Raw genomic sequence first — 21,416 nt, 5'->3', positions numbered from 1 at the left:
AATAAATTTAGTTTTTTCTGTATCAGATTTTTGAGAATTTACTAACAATGCTTTCTTGTATTTGGAAAGAAGATGGATGTATGAAATTTTCTTCAAATAGTTGATTTTTGAAAAACTTAATGTTTTCGATGAATTAGTAATTCTAATAATATTGTTTCTACCTATTCCATCTCAATCAATATTATCGAAGTAAAACAACAATAATGCAGTTTTATTATCAATCTATTATTAAGACAGCCGAATCAGTTGACGTTTAAATCTTTCTATTAAATTATTGGGTGTTTCAATCAGTTGTATCGTGAATATTACTCGTATCTCAATCCTTCTGATAATAAAGTTTCAGATTGGTTATGATTTAATTTTTACTCTGTTTTCTCTTAGCTTAGAGTAGGTTGGTTGTATAAAATTCATTATACCTGACATTTTGTTTGTTATTCAATGTATGTGATGTATTGAAAGATTCAAATGCAAAAGTCTAAATCGCATTCCATGTAGAACCATGCTACTGCTGTTGTTTTTGATCAACCAAAACCTTGAATTTTAGCAATAATTGTTACATTATCCAACATTCATTCAATGATCGGATACTTTGAGAATAAAAAGCAGTTATGTAGTTTTACTATGAATATACAGGGTTGGTGGAAATTATGTATAAACTGTTCAACATTTTTTTCACAAGGATAATAATTTGTCAATTTCCATTGAGATCCTATTCGATTAAAAAAGAAAACAACTTTCCCGTCGCTCCAAAATTTGGTCCGCCATCTTGGAACCGCCATTTTGAATCTAACTTCATTTTCTCAAATGGGAAGTTAGTCATATGACACACATAATCTGGATACAGAATTTCAAGAAAAATGAATGGCGATCCCTAATGAAACTTACTGTCAAATCACCTTCTGAAATAAATATATTTCCATAATTTTCACCAACTCTGCAATTATGAAAAGTTTATAGAAATTATTAAAATAGGAATTTCTCTAGGATCATACTACCCCGGGTAGTAAAACATGTAGTCACTTCAATGCTGCCAAAACGTTTTCCAGTTGTGTGAGTAGAAGTTCAGAGAAATTCATAAATTTTCATTTCCACACCCCTTATTCCAGTAGACTATTTTGCACCGTAATCCCTATGCTGCTTATAGCTTATGATTGAATGACTTTTTTGCCTGCTATTTCCCTGGAAAAAAATCGTATTGTTGTTTTGTTATTAAATGAGTTTGACTTGATTAAATTTGTTGGAAAATTATTTGGTGAAAATGTAACCTTGTAAGGACAATTCAGATTTAATAACCAAATAATATATCCTTGATCATCCATCATATGTATGATTTTTTTTTTTGCGTTTGAGAAACCAAATAATATAAAAATACCTCTTTAATGTATTTTCAGTTGTTCTTCTTTAACGGAACCAGGCATTTGTGGGACTTACTCTGACCTAATTGTCCTGTATTCTGTTGCCCCTAGCTTCGTTTTTTGCTCTCAGATTCTATGTGGTGTTCGTTTAGTTTCATTTCCCTGAATAAAGTTCAACGTTCATTCCATTATTGTTGATAACGAATGCGTTTGACGTAGTTTGGTTGAAAAATTCTTTGGTAAAATTATATTGCAATATAAAGTTATTATAGTTAATCTTAACTAACTTTAGACAAATTAAGAGCACTTACCCTTGACAATATATTTAATTCTATCTTTCACATTTGAGAAATTGAAAACAACTTGTAAATATTCGATTTTTTTATGTTCAATTTTAATAGTTAATCACTACTTTCTTCTACAATTTTCGCCCTGTATTGTCTTATCTTGAGCTTCCAGTTTATTTGTTTCCTGCTTTCTATTAGTGGAATTACATTTTCATTTTGCACGAGAAAAGTTGGTATATTAGTTCCTGTAGCATTTCTCTCTTCTTGGCTCATAGAAATTGAAAATGCAACTTTTTGTGGTATGGTGAATATACACCAACTCGTTTTCATACTGTGTTTGTACTGTAAACAATCAACTGCAATATTATACAACTTAATGTTAGCTTATACTATCCCAGTCCCTTTTCCAATAGAGTTTCTCCTAATTCATTTTTCACATTTCCAAGTATTCGCTCTCTCCAAGTACTATATTTTACTTGGAATAAGAAATTCAGTTTAATTGTGCAAATATTTATAAATTATTGGATTGATATGATGTTAATCAACTCATCTGCAGAATGTATTATAAATTATCAACACAAAAGCTGTTCAAAACATTTGATAACTGTATTTTCTTCGATTTAATTCATTATTAATTTAATTCCATTATAAATTTGAGAAGTCCAGAAACTGTATTCATCTATTCTATCAATATTCAGGCCAACATTGTCAACGCTCGCCAGGCTGATCTAGTGATGTGGGGTTTTACAAACTTCAGTTTGCTAGCACCATCTAGTTCATGGGTTCAAATCCTGCGGGCGGCATGTACATTTGATCATTTTATCAAATCACACAAGCATTTCCAATTACCACAGCACAGACAAAATCTAATCCTATGTTAGCATCATTCGCAATGGAAAAAAAATGTTCACCAGAAAACTTTATTTCAACATCTTTCGAGTACAGTATTCAGAATAAAAATTCTAATTTTCATTTGTTTCTTAAAGAGGTCAATGATTTCCATGAATTATAGAAAGTAAGTCAGGAATTGGACAATTAAAAAAGTATGTTGGCTATTTTTCTCTGAATTCAAATTCTTGTCATTTCAAATGTTCTTGTATTTGAGAGTGATTTTCAGTTGGTGACTGTTTGTGTTTTGTGATGTAGCATGGAGAATTACGACCCGTACAAGTCGGCCGAGCGACAAATGAAAGAGCTGCTTGGCCTGTCTGATGACGACGACGCCCTCGTCCACTCTCTCGTGCCCCAGCCTCCCTCTTCTTCCACTGCTCCTGTCCTCAACTCCTTCAATTCGGCTTTCGCCAAATTTGCACCCATCCAGTCTCCCAGCCACAATTCCAATCGCTCTCCCGATTCCGATTTAGACAACGACTTTGAAAGACTCGAGGCCGAAAGTCGTGTTACTCCGACGCTAGCTGACAGATGTGACGGCATTGTTGACAAAAACTTCAATCCGATGAGCTTGAGCACTATTAGTTTATGTTCTACAATCAGTATCGAATCGTTCGATAACAGTAGAAATAATTTGAGAAAGGGTATAAGTTCTAGTGCTAAAGTGCCGAGCTGTGATAGGAAAGCGCAGCTACCTCTTCAACGGTCTGTCTCTGTTGTGGAGACTCCGCGTCGCGGCCGAGACTTTCTCAAGAGCAACCTTAAAATGGAACATCTTCTTTTTGGAGTAACTGGTAGTAACCATTACAATAACAATAATTTCAACGACAACTGTGATGTGAGTGATGATAGCTCCTCTGACAACAAAACCCTGAGATCGTCGAACGATTTGTTGAAAAACAGTAACAGTTCGTTGGCTGACACTAGTCCAGCTGAACAAGAACTGCTCAAGTCGGTGTCAGAATTCGAAAAGCTTTTTGCCATGCCCTCAACTCTCAATCCTTATTCTCCTCTAATTCCTAACTCTAGTCTTTCCAATACGCTCACACCTTTAGACCACATCGACAAGCATCGATCTCAAGCCAACAAGTTTATCACTGACTCCGCATACAACAGGTAAATCAACAGAACCCATTCCCGAAAACTATCACAAACCTCAAGTTTCTGTTTGACCATTATCATCCCCAATCAACCGATATTAAAAAGAACAATTATTTTTATTTATTAAAACAAAATCTTTATTCGATCTAAATGGTGACACTTTGTGGCAAGGTGACATAATTATGATAATGATTGGTGATCTGTTGTGTTCATGTATGAATAAATTAAATATTTTGATCTTGAATATGACAAGTGATAAAAGATCAGCAATCGTGGTTGCCGCTCATGATTTAGTCTAACATGTCAATCATCAAAATATTCTGCTAGTTAACCATACTGATGTGTAATTATTACAGAATTTTTATATCATTTTCGTAACTTTTAGTGAAGGCTACACTCCTTTAATTTTCAGTGTTTATGATATGTTCGATGGTTATCAAGTTGAAGTGAAACTTTCTTTGGACTAGTCAAAACTTGAGTTGCAGTTGTTATTGTTGTAGTCTGAGTTTTAATTATATTTTTGAACTATCCAAGACAACATCCTTCAATACATAAATTGGTTTTTATTATGGAACATCTCTGATGTTCAGTGAGTCAATTCAATTTTATGTATCTTCGTCCTATTGATTTATATTCGACTAGGGCTTTTGTACAGTTTATGGAGAGATGTAAAAAATCAAATATTGTTCAATTCACAAATTATGAACATTTATACAGTATGTACAAAATCAATTAAATGGTGAAATTTCTCACATGTGGGGAATGAGTTCTTTACAATGAAACTCAAAACAGATTAATCATCCTAGAAAGTTCAAAACAATAGTACACAATTGGTTGATGAGCAAAGGAAGACAAATCATAGAAAACATTATTTAAAACAACAACTAACCACCTTGACTTACTAAACACTAACTAATTAATAATCCGCCCAATAAAACAAACAAAACCTACTCTAGAACATGGTAGGCCATAGTGGATGCATAGTAGGTCAATTTCCACACAGAAAACACTAAACATGTAGAGGACACATTATAAGAAATTTTTATTGTAACTAACTATTGTAGTTAATTGTAATTTATCTAATATTTTCTGTAATTGATGTAGTAGTTTTAGTTTTTTGGGGAATAAACATTTATTTATTTGTTTTATTAAAATATGAAGATTGATTCAGTGTTTTGTTGTTGGTTGCAGCATGAACCGCAAATCGCCGCAGCAGTCGAGTCCGGTGGAGATGGACACGTGCTGGAGTGGCGGCTCCTCGGAGTGCTCGTCGACTCGCGGGGGGGCGGTTGCTGCGGCGGTGGTGGGGGTGGGTGCGTCTCAGACCGCCAACTTCTGCCACGAATGCGGATCAAAATTCCCCGTTCTGGCTGCCAAATTCTGCTGCAACTGCGGGGTCCGAAGGCTTGTCATTTAGGAATCAATTGCTGTTCACTCTTCATGTGCAATCATTAAAGTTAGTTTCGATGTTCTCTCTCAACGAATTAATTTTTGTAAGCCATTATTTATTTCTTATCTATGTAGAATCATGATATTCATTCTACTTTTAATAATTTCTTTAAGATAACTAAATTGCAAGTATTTTTTAATCTTTTAGGTGAAAGTGGCCTAACAAAAAACTTGAGTGGATCATTCAAATATCCACATTTAGTTAATGAAATAATTATGATTCCATTTTTGATTAAGCTATAATAATACCGGTGAAATTTTAAACGTGAATATTGATGAATTGATAGATAAGTGTCCCTGTTACATCTTGAAGAAGGCTCACTGGTAGGCATAACAACTTCTCATCATATTTTCTAGCACAATATTGAACAAATAATGTATAATAATTCAACTTCCAAAGATTCCGCCCAATATATTATTTTATTTGATTTTAAATTACTTTTGCATGTTCTCTACGTTATAGCGACTCTAGACTGATATAATATTACTAACAAGTTTTCATATTTTCTTGTAAGCTTTTACATTTTTTTACTACAATTTTTAATCTTAATTTATTTTAGGTGGCTCTTCATAATAAATGCACGTTAAATAATTCTTATTCATTTACTTTTAATAATTATTTTTAAAATCATAAATTAATCTGTAATAAGTCATTTTGCTACAACTTCTAAACTCTCGTAACAAGAAATTGATTGAGTTTGATTAAGTTAAATCTTTGCTAATTCATCTTCAAATAACTTTTATTAATTTAAACTTTCATTAACATGTATATTTCAAATTTGAAAAGTATTTTTTTTTAGAAATCTAGGGAGTTTAATAAATAGCATAATCCCATTCTTCGACTGGAAAATTGATCAAATTTAGTAATTTTCTTTTGGGATTGTCCAACTGTGCCTTGAAATGTAACAATCTATTGAATTACATTAACATTTATATGATTGTATTTTAACTACATACTTTTGGGAATATTAGCATTCAAGAAAGTCTTTTAACTTGAATAGAATAATTTCTAATTCAGTAATTTCTCTTAATATCTCCATATAAAGCCTCATAAGGTGTCTAATTTGAGTATTTATTTTATTATTTAACAAATTGAACAAGTAGGGCACTGATTATCATCGTTCAGGATTGTTGATTGGTGCTATAAGATATTCCTCAAAATGTATTAACAGTTCATTCAAATGTTATATTGTCTAAATATATTCACAAGCGATCTTTGACTAGCTTAAGATACACAAGAATAAAATTTATTTTAGAGTTATAAACGTATCCGGAGTCTCAATTTCCATAATAATTGGTGACTGTTTACCGAATAAAGTCATACCTTAATCTTTTGTTATTTTAGAACTCGATTTGAATCCAAAGTTTGAATAATTTTCAATTAAAATCTCTTGATACAAGCCTACAATTAGACTGCATTATTTTCAATTATGCAACTAAATTTCCAATCTCTGGAAGTTTTCCAATAATTTAGTTGACCTTTGGATTTTTTGAATGAGAAGTACGGTACCGTATAACTGAATGCTTAGGTACCTATTCTCATGTTATATTAAGCAATTCATTTATCAACTGACAATTATTTACTACTTAACCAGTTTATTACGAACAAGTTTTATCATATCTCTCTACTACTGAGGGTGTAGCAATTTTAATCCTGAATGTTTTTCTCCTGCTTTTAAATGATAATTTGCTTTCGTTTTCATAAAGACATAAATAATTTCGATGAACTGTTCTATTTATTCAATAATTTCAATAAATTGAAATTTAGCACGTAATCAAAATGTTGACTGGTTTGGTGTGTTAGAAACTACATATAGTAATGTAGTAATATTTTTGGCGAGTCTGATAATTTTTAACTTGAAGGGAGTTATATCTATTATTTTTCTACCATTTTTCATTACATTAGGCTTAAAAACTAATGAATGTATTATATTCCTCTAAAATCGGTAATATTCATCTGAAAAATCAACTTTGGAAATTACCATTTAAAATATCAACAAATTGATCTGATAGTAATATTCCAAAAATACATTGAGATAACTATGATTACAAGATTCTTATTAAATTCACATAAGTTATATAATATTTATAAGTTTGCATGGCTTTTTTGTGAATTGGATATTATTGATTGTTTTATGTGAAACTATAAAAATTTTGATGGAACCAAAGAGTTTCAAACTTTTTCTTGAAATCGCAATGAGTTCCATGTAGAGCTTCATTGTCTCAAAGTTTTAAAATCTTCAATTTTGAAATTTAATTGAATCTAAAATTCAGCTGTGCCTGATATAGTAATAATTTTTCAATTAGGTTTATAGTAACTCTAGAAATAATTAACGTAACAATAACTGACACGTTTGTTTTGAATAGAAGTTAACTTGTTGAATAGTATTTAAATCGATTTTGTCCAGATTAAAATTTTGACAATAAGAGAGGTTGTTCGGTATGAGCTCAGTTAGAAAATAATATCTAATTTGTTCTGAAATAGAAAGATTATTGTAAATTATGGTGCTCTCATGGAAATAGTTCTACTTTAGTGATGAAGAACAATAAGTCAATCCAATTGCTCGAACCTGTAAGACTACGTAGATTCCGTCCATAACTTGACTCACTATTTAGACTTAATATACAACAATTAAATGCTATTTAACAAAAAATCATTAGTAAACTATTTATTCACAAGTATAATAATTTATTGAATTCTAATGATTCTCATATACATCGCCTCATCATTCATTTTATTTCTAAGGAGAATCAGTTCTACATAGCTTCCACGTCCAAAATAATTCCATATTTCTACAGGCATTTATGAATTGATTCTGATTTAATTACTCCTAGCATGTAGTAAATTACTCAATGATTTGTTTAATATTTTACTGAGTACGGTGCTCGGTGCTATTATTATTTTGGACTTCAAGTTTTATACAATTTTCAAGTGTACCGTTAGCAGGTTAAGTTACCTGTCAGTCTGTGCTTTTAATCGTTAGAATAATGATAAGAATATTAGTATTACAAGTTTCAAATATTTCTCATTGTTTGAATTAAATTTGGTTCTGGTATTGATATTAAAATTGATGCACAAATGAGTTGATAATTTGCCCAGTTGTAACAGACTGAAGATTGAATTTAACAATGTTTTCAATTTTGTGTTATGATGATTGAATTGTCAAGTTCGTAAAACTGATTATTTACCAGTATTGATATAAATCCTTTCAACTGAGATGGTTTTAATTTGTATTGCATTCAAGTCTGATTTTTCCAATCTATTATTTCTTGTCAAAACTTACTTGACACTCTTGACTAAAAGGAGTCAAGAAATCATAACATCAAATTACTGTGTTGATTATACTATTTCTTTGCTTTTTCGGTTCTAGTTATAATAGTATGACAAGTTTTTATTTATTAGTTTGAAAATAGTCTGTCCCTTCTGAATATGGAAATCCTACCGTGAGATGTATTTTTCATTAGAATACTCTTCAAGTACGATACATTTGAAATTGACCTAAAATTTCCTGCCGGAAATACAGTCAATCGATAATACTAATGAGCTTACTGTTTGTAGATATCAAGTTTTTGTGGTTTTGGTGTGAAATGTTTGATGTCTTTCGAACCTCCAAGTTTCCAGTTCAAATCCATTCCTTTCAACAACATTGCAAGTATCTGAGTGGAAATATATTATATATTTTAATGTGTCAATGTTAATATTAACGATACTTTTTTATTGAGTTGATCAAGGTTGTCCTTCAAACTGAAACAGGTTGAACTTTTTTCATATAGTTAGTTTTAATATCTAGATTTAACTAGTATGCTTGGTTGAAAGATAAAATCGGGATATTATAAACTTTGACACAAGTATACGTCTCACTGAATACATTCCAAATACAAAAGTTATTTCCCCACCTTTGAAAACTTTATTATTTTTGTTAGATGATTTCTACGAAATAGTCATTTTCCATGATTTGTTCTAGTATAATAACATGCTACTTGAACGTCATCTACAAACCAATCTTAATCTATTTTCGCTCCAAGTATGTAAATGTTTGTTTTCAGCAAACACTGAACTGACTAGTTGAGTTCTATGTTTATTCTTAGTTCATATAATTATCATTATCCTCTTCAAATTCATTCAGTATTTGTTTAAATAATTTATATTAATTTAATGATTATTGACAGCCTTGCTTCATTTAAAGACCATACATCATTCTATTCTGTCTTTTCATTATTTAACTAAAAATCTATTTTACTCAATGGTGAACCCTATTCTAATATTACCAGGCATCATTGAATCAATGATGTCAGTTATGCAGTTAGAATGCCTAAAACCACTTACCATAGGACAGCCTAACATACTACCATACATTATTACACAGTTAGCCATGGATCTAGTCATTTTAATCTATTTTATAATTGTTATTTTATTTTATTGTTAATCTGTAAAAGTTCAACTTTTTTGTTATAATTGGATATTAATAATAATAATAATTGTCACTGTCATCATCGAATTCAATTTCTACCACACTTAGGAAATACAGTCGAATCTTTCAGATCAATGTTTTTTATACAATGTATTTAAGTTGTAAGTTTATAATCGAAATCTTCCCTGCTTTAGTTTAATTACTGTGTTTTTTGCACGATTTGTATTGCCATAGCATTTAGTTTTTATTGACTTCTTTTGATGTATGATATTGGTGCTGAGAGCATAAGTGTTATCAGTTGAAATAGCTTATTGATAAAAATGATAACTTTTAGGAATGCCGTTTGAAACGTTCTGTATAATATCATTCCAAAGGTTTCACAACAAAGATCATAAAATCTTTCATTAATATAAAATAACTAGTTTAAAAAAATATATTTTCACCATTTATCCTGTGTCGTGATTAATTTGATCTATTTGTATAACGGATTTTCATTTAAAAATACCATAAACTTCAATCAATTAAAATTGATCACTACTTTTGACATTTCAGCGAACGAGCTGTAAAGTCATGGTGATAATAACAAGTGTAATTTTTTTACTAGAATTATTATAGTACTTGTTTTTAACACTGATACTAATAATGATATTACTGAACACTTTTGTATAAGACTTATTGATTTGTTTGTTGAAACTATTATAAACTAAAATGATTAATTATACAATTTCGAGTGGTTATTTTATCCCTGTCCTTTTTTAGGAAATAGCATGCGCTCCTCATTATACCAATATATTTAATTAAAATACTTTCGGAACTAATTACAGCTAGTGTCAAGGGAATATTGAAGCAAGATGGCGGACCAGAAAGTCATAGTAAAGTAGTATTCTCAATTTGAGTAGGATCCTCAATCACACCCACCGTCAAATTACCTTAGTGTATGCACAGAGAAGAGGATGAAAGGAATGTTCTCCTACTTTCTGGTGTACGAGATATTAAGCCGTTCTCAGACTTTTCACCCACTCTGTATTTATTATTCTCAACACAAGCTTGAAGCTTATTTTCACTTTTGGGTAAAATCATACGGTAGTGCAGAGGCGAAGGCAGCTTCAAGCTGGCAGGCGTGGATCCAGGGGGGGCGATCGCCCCCCCCCCCACTTTCGAACTGGTGTTTGAAAAACTACTTACTATAGTCGAGTCAATATAGCCTATATATGAAGAAGGGGTTGTGCTTGCATTTTATACTGTAGATCTGATCTCTCGATACATAAGCACGGAGTAAAGAACACCTATGGTTTCCTTATTCCGTGCAATAAGCTTCGGTTGACGTGTGAGGTTCTTTGAACCATTGAATCCGTCCCCTTCGATACATAAGAGAAGTCCAGAACCAAGTCTTTCATGCAAAATATCATGTGCTAGATACAGAGTGACCCAAAAGCCTCGTATTTTCGGTTCATTTTTCAGTTATCCGCCATATTTAGATTATGAAATTATAAAATGAGATCATTCGGATCTTTCTATCTTCAATGAGTACTGAGTTACTATTTTTCAAAAATGAATAGAATTTCAAGAAAAAATCAATTTTGATGAATCTTAGTTTTTGTTCAATAATATATTTCGATTGCTACCGGTACCATTTAAATTTATAATTTTAAATCCCTGTGGGCGTAATTTTGTGCTCTATACGATTTGAGACCAGCTAGAGTGCTCTATCTCATATAGATTTCCAGGTACCTGACAACAATGCTCCTTATATTTTGGAAAACACCCAAGTTTTAACTTTAATCATTGTCATCACATTGAGATTTCGCATGATATAAAAAGTTCATAAGATAATGTTCTATGAGAATCACCCGTTAGATGCACTCAATTTAGTGAAGAGGCGCGCATATTAAGGACATCTCAATAAGGATCAAAATCATAAAACACTCATGATTACTTTTGACACAATGATCTCAGCTCATTCTTCTCGGCTTATCAAGGCGGTTCAAAATCATGCATCATAAGTCGAATTCGATCGGAAAATAGAAAATTCATCCTTGAGTGTAATTTAACCAGTATTTCAATACACAAAGAAATGACAAATTTCTGTATTCAGAACTATGTATATTAGTCCAGTCATTCATTTCAGTATTTCCTAGTGGAGAGGCGCACTTAAGGACAACACAAGGATCAAAATTTCAAACACTTATAACTTCTGAAACAATGCTCAGATTTCATCGTACTACATTTCATTCTTCTCGGCTCGTCAAGGCGGTCCAAAATCATGCATCATAAGTCAAATTCGGTCGAAAAGTGGAAAATTTATTGTTGAGTGTACTAAAGCGCATTATTCCAGCTGGAAACTGGAAAATGAGCCGAAAATACGAGGTTTTTGGGCCACTCTGTATCTAGCACAAGGAAATTTTGCATGAAGAAATTGGTTCTGGACTTCTCTTATGTACCCAAACAATATATTAAAAATCAGAACTACAATATAAATTGCAAGCACACCCCCTTTTTTATGTCTATATTGACTGGACTATATCGGTAACCCGTTATTATAAAAAATGCTTGATCTTGAATTTAAGAACAGAATCTCCTCTTGTAGTTGCCGTAAACGATTCATGGAAGATTTGAAGAATATGATCGTAATGTAAGATTCAATCGTTAACAAAATCAAGAAATCGAAGATATTTTCCTTATAGGCTGTGCCGTCCGTCCGATGACGATCTGTGTGCGCCTACCTTTATGCGCATGCGCCGACACATTATTACAGCTGAATAATATACAAACCCCAAGTTGCACGTACGTCGGTTAACGTTTGATGGGGTCGCTGGAGCTCCGCCAGCCCTGAAAACCTCAACTCATCAAAAAATGGACAGTTTTTAAGGTGAATTTCATGATTCACAAAATAAGTTAAGTGTGACATGAGATACATTTGACTTTTTGGCGGTACGAAGTTCGCCGGGCAAGCTAGTATTGAAATGAAATTCTTATTCATATAGGTTATATTTTGAAGGATTTTGAAGAAGGCTACTTTCATAAATTTAGCATTTACCAGTGAGTTCAATTAAAACCTGAAATTGAATCAATTAAAAGAGCTCAACAATAGATATCAACTAGTACAGAAAATATAAGTTATATATATAAAATTATTAGTATATTATATATAATATTAATAGTTTATAAATTACATTTTTGTGTGTTCAGATTATTCATGATTCTTAATAATATTGTCCTTCATAATATTCAATCAACAATATATATGATTCTGAACTCATTGACAAAATAATCATCTACAGCTCTGTAGAAAGATGCCACTTTCGACGAGTTGGAAAACATTGTCAACGTTTGGTCAATAGAATTTCTCGGCCGTGATGGTGGATTTCCGTGAGTAAACCAAGCTTGTGCGTAAAGCGACAAGCTGGATCGAAAAAAATACCTAGTTTGTCGTCGTCCCAGTTTGACACGATAGCCCAATTCGTCCCATTTTTTTGTTTTTGCCTGCAGGGTTTCAGGGCTGGTGGTTTTCTACGACCACACGCCGATTAGGTAGGTACCTACTAGCTGTCTTCCAATTACTTTTTGGTAAAGAAACTACAGAATTCAAAGTATGAAATAAATATATGGATGAATTTCATCCGTTAATAGAATAGAGAAGTGTATTTAGCTGATATTAGCATTCAAAATAAAGATTCTGATCTTTGGGGTTAGTTTACAATCTGGGGCCTATTTCACAAAGGTACAAGTATTGTTACCAACCATGGATACCCTCAAATACTTGTAGTTACAGTTGTAAAGCATCGAATTTGGGTAGATAAAAATCCCTAACCGAATAGTAATAGGTCTGAAATAAAGTAACTGGCTAATATCGCCAATAGATAATAACTAAGATTAGATAGCATCAGCTTGTTCTGGCTAACGGTACAACCTAAAAAGGATTTGAAGGAATTTGTTGCTAAAAATAGATTATTATATAAATATTTTGAAGATTGAGGTTAGGTATAGTATTCAGGGATCGGTGACCTAGAGATCGATCAATCGACGAACGTAGATGACCAAACCCCTTGGCAGAGCTCTATTGCAATCAACAGTATGCAATGTGAAAAAACACATGATCACGTGGCTAATTATTAGGTAGCATGAAATAATATTAGTGTTAGAATATTAGCTAGCATGTAGAGAGCATACCCTAATACCAAATAAAAATAATTAAGTGTATTCAGGAAATAGGAGGTACCAGGCGCATGATACTGAATAAAATTTGCATGCACCAATAGCACAACGGAGTTAATAGGCGGCAACTGTAGGCAATTCAAAATTTTCTATATATTTATATAATGTATTGGATTTGTGTTAACACATTGTATAGTCTATGTTATCGATATGGCTCGAAGGCAAAGAAATTATTAATCGCACAACCTAAGTAATAACTTGATATTTTTTGTACGATCTATTTGAACCAAATGGCGGAGGACTAAGATATTCAAATTTTATGTTAATTTGAAAGTCGGAAATAATTTGTAAAATTGAGAAAGGAGAACCAGCACTCGCCAGCCAAATGCCACCATGAGAGGACCCCAAATATTTTAGAGCGTAGTACCTTGCTAATAAATTTGTAAAAGTTAAAGTTAATCAATTATCAAATTTCTTAAAAGACTTCGTGATGCTATTGTAAAGCAGAAGTCATTTTCAATTACAAATAATTCTAACCCCTTGGAAGAGATGATTCCGGCTACCATATTCCAGGACCACATGGAGTTGGATCGACATCGGCAGCTTACAAGAAGATTTTCGACACGTGAGTGATAAATATTGAATTAGTGATGGGCGCCCTAGTGCTTCGAATTATCTAATATCAAAGCTAGCTCGTCGAAAGGGTTTTTATTATAAATTAAGAAATTAATAAGAGTAATACTTGCGCAAGTAAAATTAGTATTAGGTATTTTATTGAAGAAAAATATAGATCAATACATTTCAGAAAATTCCATTTGAATCAAAGAAGTATAAAATCTAGGCTATTAAACATATGCATATGATATTTAATTTTGCAATATAATTTGCGATAGTTTGTTATAGCTCTAATTCACTAGATGAATGGCTCTACCTATTCCGTCAGGTGCCGAATCTTGCACCCTGAGATAAAATATATATTCGATACAAAGAAATCTACTAGTACTAGAGATTTTAATATATATATATATTTGGATATTAGTGGCTAATTTATCAAGTTGATCTTAAAGAACATATTTTTTAATTGAATTGTCCAAGTCGACATATTAGCAAGCGTATATCGCAGCTACATGCAAAAATGCATATGATTTTAAGATAAAGGCACATGGTAATGATTCGTGCCATAAATCTAGAATATAAAGTTTAGCCTGTGATATTTTCTGATTTCAATTATTGTTCTAGTTTTATATTATATTTTTTATCGCTCTTTATATATTTTTTGCCTCGATCTATTTTTTTGCATTATTTGTTTAATATATGTATGAAAGGTTTATGGTGTGCAATTTATTTTTATTCCTCAACACTATAGTATAAGTATCATATTTATATATATTTATTTTTATTGAATTACAAGAGTTTAGGAGAAGCCCATACCTAGGCCTAGAAAGATTTTTTATGACTGAATCCTATTAAAAACCACGACCTAATTATATGATTATATCAAATATCTCATGCTTTACCGACTGATGCCAAGCAGGAGGCTAATCGTTATTTAAATATTAAGAATAACGTTACAGAAACATGCCGTACCAACGTGGACTGATGATGAGAGCCGAGCTCATTGAATAATTATTTGAAATTAAGTCAATAACCATATTGAAAATTATAGATAACTTATACAGTATTGAGGAAACTGGCGAAGTAAATTTGTATTACTTTTTGGGAATCAATAGCTTTAAATAAGAGAAATTATATGTTTTAAAGAAAATTTTATATTATTGGTACTGTAAAAAATACATGTTTATAGAGAGAGATTATATTTTATAAGCCTAAACTGCTATTACTTTCTAGTCAAAAATATATTATGTGTTTAAAGCCGTTGGAAAATAAGTCACAGCCTGTAACTAGCCAAGAAGTAAAACAAACATTGGGGGCGCCAGAGCATTATAAAAACTTAAGTAAAATACCTGTCATTGAGTATCCAAACACTTTACCCATCACTGTTTCACTGTAAGTCCCGTTTGTGTCTCTTTTTTAAGCATTTTCGCTTATCATTTTATCACTTTTTTTATTAGCATTTATCATATTTGACACAATGAATCACACCCCGCAAACTCTGAAGTTTCTATATGTACGGCGGTTGCACAGATCCCCTTTGTCGACTCCAAGCACCCTCAACCCCACCACGGTAGATGCCAATACGCCACGAGAAAGGGAACCAGGAAGCGTCGGGTCGATAGCCTTCGATCCACAAGGTCTGCAACCTCTATCATCCACTCGAATCGACGCCGCTGACACACCATTGAATCAACGGATAGCAGAGATCAACTTTGAAGGGGGCGAGGAGCAGCCTGCAGAACCCGCATTGCCGGAGGCCGAGTCACACCTGGGCAACAAGTATATTTTTCAGTCACAGAGTTAGATCCTTTCAAAAGGTAATAATGGAACAAACTAGCAGTATGTTCAATATTATGTTACAAAACACAATGGACAATATGATGCGGAGATAAAAAAGAGAATGCTGCAATAAAAGAGGCAATAAAGAAACAGTGGAACAGGGCATGAAAGAAACAGCAGCGCTATAAACTCAGTAGAACGACGGTTGGATAAGATTGAGACTAAAGTAGAGAATCATAGGGAAGACTGAAAAGCATGATAACTCTACAAAGAAAGTCAGGATAAAGTTACGGCAGGATTATCGGAAAGGTTGGATACGGTTACCTGTGAACTCACGAAAGGATAGATAACCTACCACCACAAATCACTACACCCATTCAGGATATAACCAATAACATTAAGGCCGATTGCCACAAGAAATCCACAACAATTACCGTTGCCAATCAAAATTTACACTACAGTTGACAAAAATATTAACAGTATTAAGAAACACAAAAAACAGATTAATATGTCCACAAAAATGAACCAACTGCAAGGTAGCATCAATCAAATACAGAAACCTGTAAAGCTTTAAACGGAACTCTACTAATTCAAAATCCACTCTGACTCAATTAAATCAAGAAATAACGCTAATAAAATTACACATAATAGTCAATGGCAGATGACACAGGAAAAAAAACAGCATTAGAAAATCATATTCAACAACGACCTCAAGGATTCAAACAGACAACCTCACGCACATAGTAATTACAAGGACTGGGCAAATTTGATAATACTGATCGCCATTTGCAACCTCAACCATTCATTGATCAGATAAAATTAGTACAAGCTCTTGCACTACCTCTTGGAGCATGTGGCGTCTTCGTTTGACTAGTTTATTGATTTGCGAACCCCTGATGTTCTTTCGGAGTAGAGCCCATGAATTTACATCATTGGATGAGTTTGTAGCTGTCTTCCTGGAACAGTATTGGAGCAGAAGTACAGTGGACGTGCTAGCGGACATTATATCATGCGATTTCAACCCTAACTTAGACGGTGCATGTACACTTTCGTCACTGCCCTACAGTTTAAAAATTCTCAATTGAGCGAGCCCATTAATGAATCGGCATTAGCAGTATTATTTAAAAAGCTACCGTATCAAGTTAGAATGGCACTCGCCACACAACCCATTACTGATTGCAAACAGCTGATAAATCATTTATATGGCATACAGTCTGTGATGGCAATATCAAACCACCGTTCAGACCAGAGATACGCACAAAATCAACATAACTCAAATTTAATCAGTATAACAGCCAAAATTATGAACCGGTATCATATGATCGCTACCGATCTGCCCCTCAATTTGAACGCCGCTATGAGCACAGCAAAATGGTAACTGGAATAATGAAAATTTCAAAATCGCACAACCAACACTATGCCCAGCAGAGCAACCGTAGGAATCACTATGATGGCAGTGATCGATTAAACTCAATAATATCACCCTCAGAACAATTACAACAGAAATTATAAACCGCCACCTCAACAAGTAGCACAAATTATACATTAGCACATGCAATAGATTGAATCAACAAAAAACCCGAACCCAGCACCCACGACCCTCCACCAGATATACAGAAAACTACAGCTAATAAACAGACTATATGTACCCCCGATATACCACCTACAAGCTCCAATGAAACAAACAAGAAAATCAAGATATTTCAACATCATACACCACCTTAGAAATGATTTACCGCAATATTATTAAAGAACCGAAGCCAATACAAGACAGCCTACTACAAAAAACCGCCGCCAAACATGCAATTAAAGCCACCCGCAACATCAACCCATATTAGTATCCTGTTTCCCATCGAAGACATCATCACCGCCAGAGAACCCAAACGTCACCAGGAGAGACCGCCACCATACTACCTTTTTGACCACCACCAGCATCCGCACACAGAGCCCAACACCCGCGCATCATTCACACCACCGCAACCAAGGACCCCATGAAGAACGAGAGACGGCATCAAGGACAGAGGAGCGACCATCGCAAGGCCCGGAGACGGAGCCCCGAGGACACCCGACCGGCATCAGGACGAGGAGTACAGATTACAGGACAGAAAGAGGAGCATGCATCGCAAGGCCCGAGGCGGAAGAAGCGACGAAGGAGGAACCACGCGCGCGCATACCGGCCGCATGCACACTTCAAGAGCAAAGAAGAACACCGGACCGGCACGAGAGACAGGAGCCGACAACCTGCATCCGCGGCACATACGTTTTAAAGCTATGATCAGCGATGTGACCGGCAAAATGGACATAATAAATGGGATAAAAACGGAGCTACTAAAAGGACTACTACGGATTCATGCATGGACAATAATGGAATGGATTACTTGTGGATTATGTGGACAGAAGGTGGTTAATAAAATCAAAAGAAATAAGAATATGGCATAAAATGGAAGTACCTGGCTACTATCTGATGAGAATTATACTATGGCAAAAGATTATAATGTTTTGATATGGTGTGTAATGTTGTTATAATGGCTGTGATATTGATAAAAGACTGTGTTGCAGATAAACGGAAAATATTGTATTATTATTGATAAATGAAACTACTATTGATGATTGGAAATTTAATATTATAAAATGTTATTGTTGAAGCCTAATGAGTTATGAGCCGAATTAAGAATATTAGATGAAAAATGAAAAGGAAGGTGAATTAAAATTACAGGATGATGGGAAAGGATGGATTAAAAGGAATTATCATAAATGAAGTAAGAAATTGTTTGAGAATACACAAGATACAAGGGCTTTAAATTATGATGAAAAAATATCAACTAGGACAGCCTCACAATCAACACTGACAGCATATAACCCAACCGGCCTACAGCAACAACTACAACAGAATGCAAGAAGATGCAAGTAATCACAACAATTCTACATGAAATATCATCGAATTTGAAATAAATATGATAAGCAATCAAAGAAAACACCACTATCAAGCCAATTACTAACCTTTCGTAATAATTTAATATTGGTGATGCCACCTCGTGTCAACAAATCAGATTTTTTCGTTTCCTCCAACTATCAAAACCTGCAACAAGCAAGGGAGTAATTTTTAAATATGTAATTAATTAGTTACATCAAATAAAAAAGGACACAGCGGGGATAAAATATTTAAGAATTGTTAATTACCTTTAAAGAGAAAAATGTAGAAGCTAGGTTACTTGGCAAGACTCAACAACCAGTTCTGACGTAAGCAATGTAAAACGTAGAACCAACCATCAGCTGGCCAAAGCCACCAGAATCAAATGAATGTAATGTCTGTAAACACATGATTATAAAAAGAAGTACTATACCCAAAAAGTTATCTATTATTGTTATTTATCATATTTATTAATGTTGGTATATTTTGTTTATATGTTTTATTTTATTACCTTTAGTTATCCACGTTTGTTACCGAAAAACCTAAAGTGAATGCAAGATACCAAAAAACCAAAGAGTCATTAGCAAAAGAAAGTATTGTACCTGATGTATAGAAAATTATTTATATTAAGACCTAAGAAGTACTATAAGATATAAGCCCAGAGTTTTGTAAATCGAAATTATTGTCTAAAAGGAATCAATTGTGAGAATCATGAAATGTGTGTAGTTAGGTTGCGGCCCGTGAGCGGCGATTTCAAAATTACTATGTTTAAGTGTTGTCAGGAGGAGTTGCGTTTAGAAGATTATATTTATGATATTTTATGTGTGTTGAGGAGGAGAATTTGTTATTGTATTTGATAGAGGTCTAAAGGAGATGCAGCAGATATTCTGCGAACTGTGGATAGAAGTCTGAGAGTATAATTTATAAATAATAAATAATAATATTACCCCACCTTTGAAAACTTTATTATTTTTGTTAGATGATTTCTAACGAAATAGTCATTTTCCATGATTTGTTCTAGTATAATAACATGCTACTTGAACGTCATCTACAAACCAATCTTAATCTATTTTCGCTCCAAGTATGTAAATGTTGTTTTCAGCAAACACTGAACTGACTAGTTGAGTTCTATGTTTTATTCTTAGTTCATATAATTATCATTATCCTCTTCAATTCATTCAGTATTTGTTTAATAATTTATATTATTTAATGATCATTGACAGCCTTGCTTCATTTAAAGACCATACATCTTCTATTCTGTCTGTTTTCATTATTTAACTAAAAATCTATTTTTACTCAATGGTGAACCCTATTCTATATTACCAGGCATCATTGAATCAATGATGTCAGTTATGCAGTTAGAATGCCTAAAACCACTTACCATAGGACAGCCTACATACTACCATACATTATTACACAGTTAGCCATGGATCTAGTCATTTTAATCTATTTTATAATTGTTATTTTATTTTATTGTTAATCTGTAAAAGTTCAACTTTTTGTTATAATTGGATATTAATAATAATGATAATTGTCACTGTCATCATCGAATTCAATTTCTACCATACTTAGGAATACAGTCGAATCTTTCAGATCAATGTTTTTTATACAATGTATTTAAGTTGTAAGTTTTATAATCGAAATCTTCCCTGCTTTAGTTTAATTACTGTGTTTTTTGCACGATTTGTATTGCCATAGCATTTAGTTTTTATTGACTTCTTTTGATGTATGATATTGGTGCTGAGAGCATAAGTGTTATCAGTTTGAAATAGCTATTGATAAAAATGATAACTTTTAGGAATGCCGTTTGAAACGTTCTGTATAATATCATTCCAAAGGTTTCACAACAAAGATCATAAAATCTTTCATTAATATAAAATAACTAGTTTAAAAAAATATATTTCACCATTTATCCTGTGTCGTGATTAATTTGATCTATTTGTATAACGGATTTTCATTTAAAATACCAATAACTTCAATCAATTAAAATTGATCACTACTTTTGACATTTCAGCGAACGAGCTGTAAAGTCATGGTGATAATAACAAGTGTAATTTTTTACTAGAATTATTATAGTACTTGTTTTTAAACACTGATACTAATAATGATATTACTGACCCTTTTGTATAAGACTTATTGATTTGTTTTGGTGAAACTATTATAAACTAAAATGATTAATTATACAATTTCGAGTGGTTATTTTATCCCGTCCTTTTTAGGAAATAGCATGCGCTCCTCATTATACCATATATTTAATTAAAATCTTTCGGACTAATTACAGCTAGTGTCAAGGAATATTGAAGCAAGATGGCGGACCAGATTTTCAAAGTCATAGTAAAGTAGTATTATCTTCTCAATTTGAGTAGGATCCTCAATCACACCCACCACCGTCAAATTACCTTAGTGTATGCACAGAGAAGAGGATGAAGGAATGTTCTCCTACTTTCTGGTGTATGAGATT

At 32.8% G+C, this 21,416-nt stretch overlaps 1 protein-coding gene across 1 annotated transcript; it reads left to right on the top strand.

Moving 5' to 3' along the window:
• Positions 1-988: 988 nt before the first annotated feature.
• On the top strand, positions 989-10,000 carry LOC120349492. Its single transcript, XM_039419838.1, has 3 exons — positions 989-1,050; positions 2,789-3,649; positions 4,826-10,000. The coding sequence occupies exons 1-3, from the start codon at positions 1,025-1,027 to the stop codon at positions 5,049-5,051; spliced, it is 1,113 nt and encodes a 370-aa protein (XP_039275772.1). The 5' UTR covers positions 989-1,024; the 3' UTR covers positions 5,052-10,000.
• Positions 10,001-21,416: the final 11,416 nt, after the last annotated feature.

This window comes from Nilaparvata lugens, chromosome 1 (assembly GCF_014356525.2).
Source record: "Nilaparvata lugens isolate BPH chromosome 1, ASM1435652v1, whole genome shotgun sequence".
Classification (NCBI taxonomy): domain Eukaryota; kingdom Metazoa; phylum Arthropoda; class Insecta; order Hemiptera; family Delphacidae; genus Nilaparvata; species Nilaparvata lugens.
Note: the sequence above shows the minus strand (reverse complement) of the source record. Positions and strands in the feature narration are given on the sequence as shown.

Excerpts from the sequence above, each read along its gene's own strand:
- LOC120349492 (XM_039419838.1), top strand. The coding sequence starts at position 1,025 with ATGCTGCCAAAACGTTTTCCAGTTGT. Across the intron at positions 1,051-2,788 it reads CCAAAACGTTTTCCAGTTGT|CATGGAGAATTACGACCCGT; the intron begins GTGAGTAGAAGT and ends TTTGTGATGTAG. Across the intron at positions 3,650-4,825 it reads ACTGACTCCGCATACAACAG|CATGAACCGCAAATCGCCGC; the intron begins GTAAATCAACAG and ends TGTTGGTTGCAG.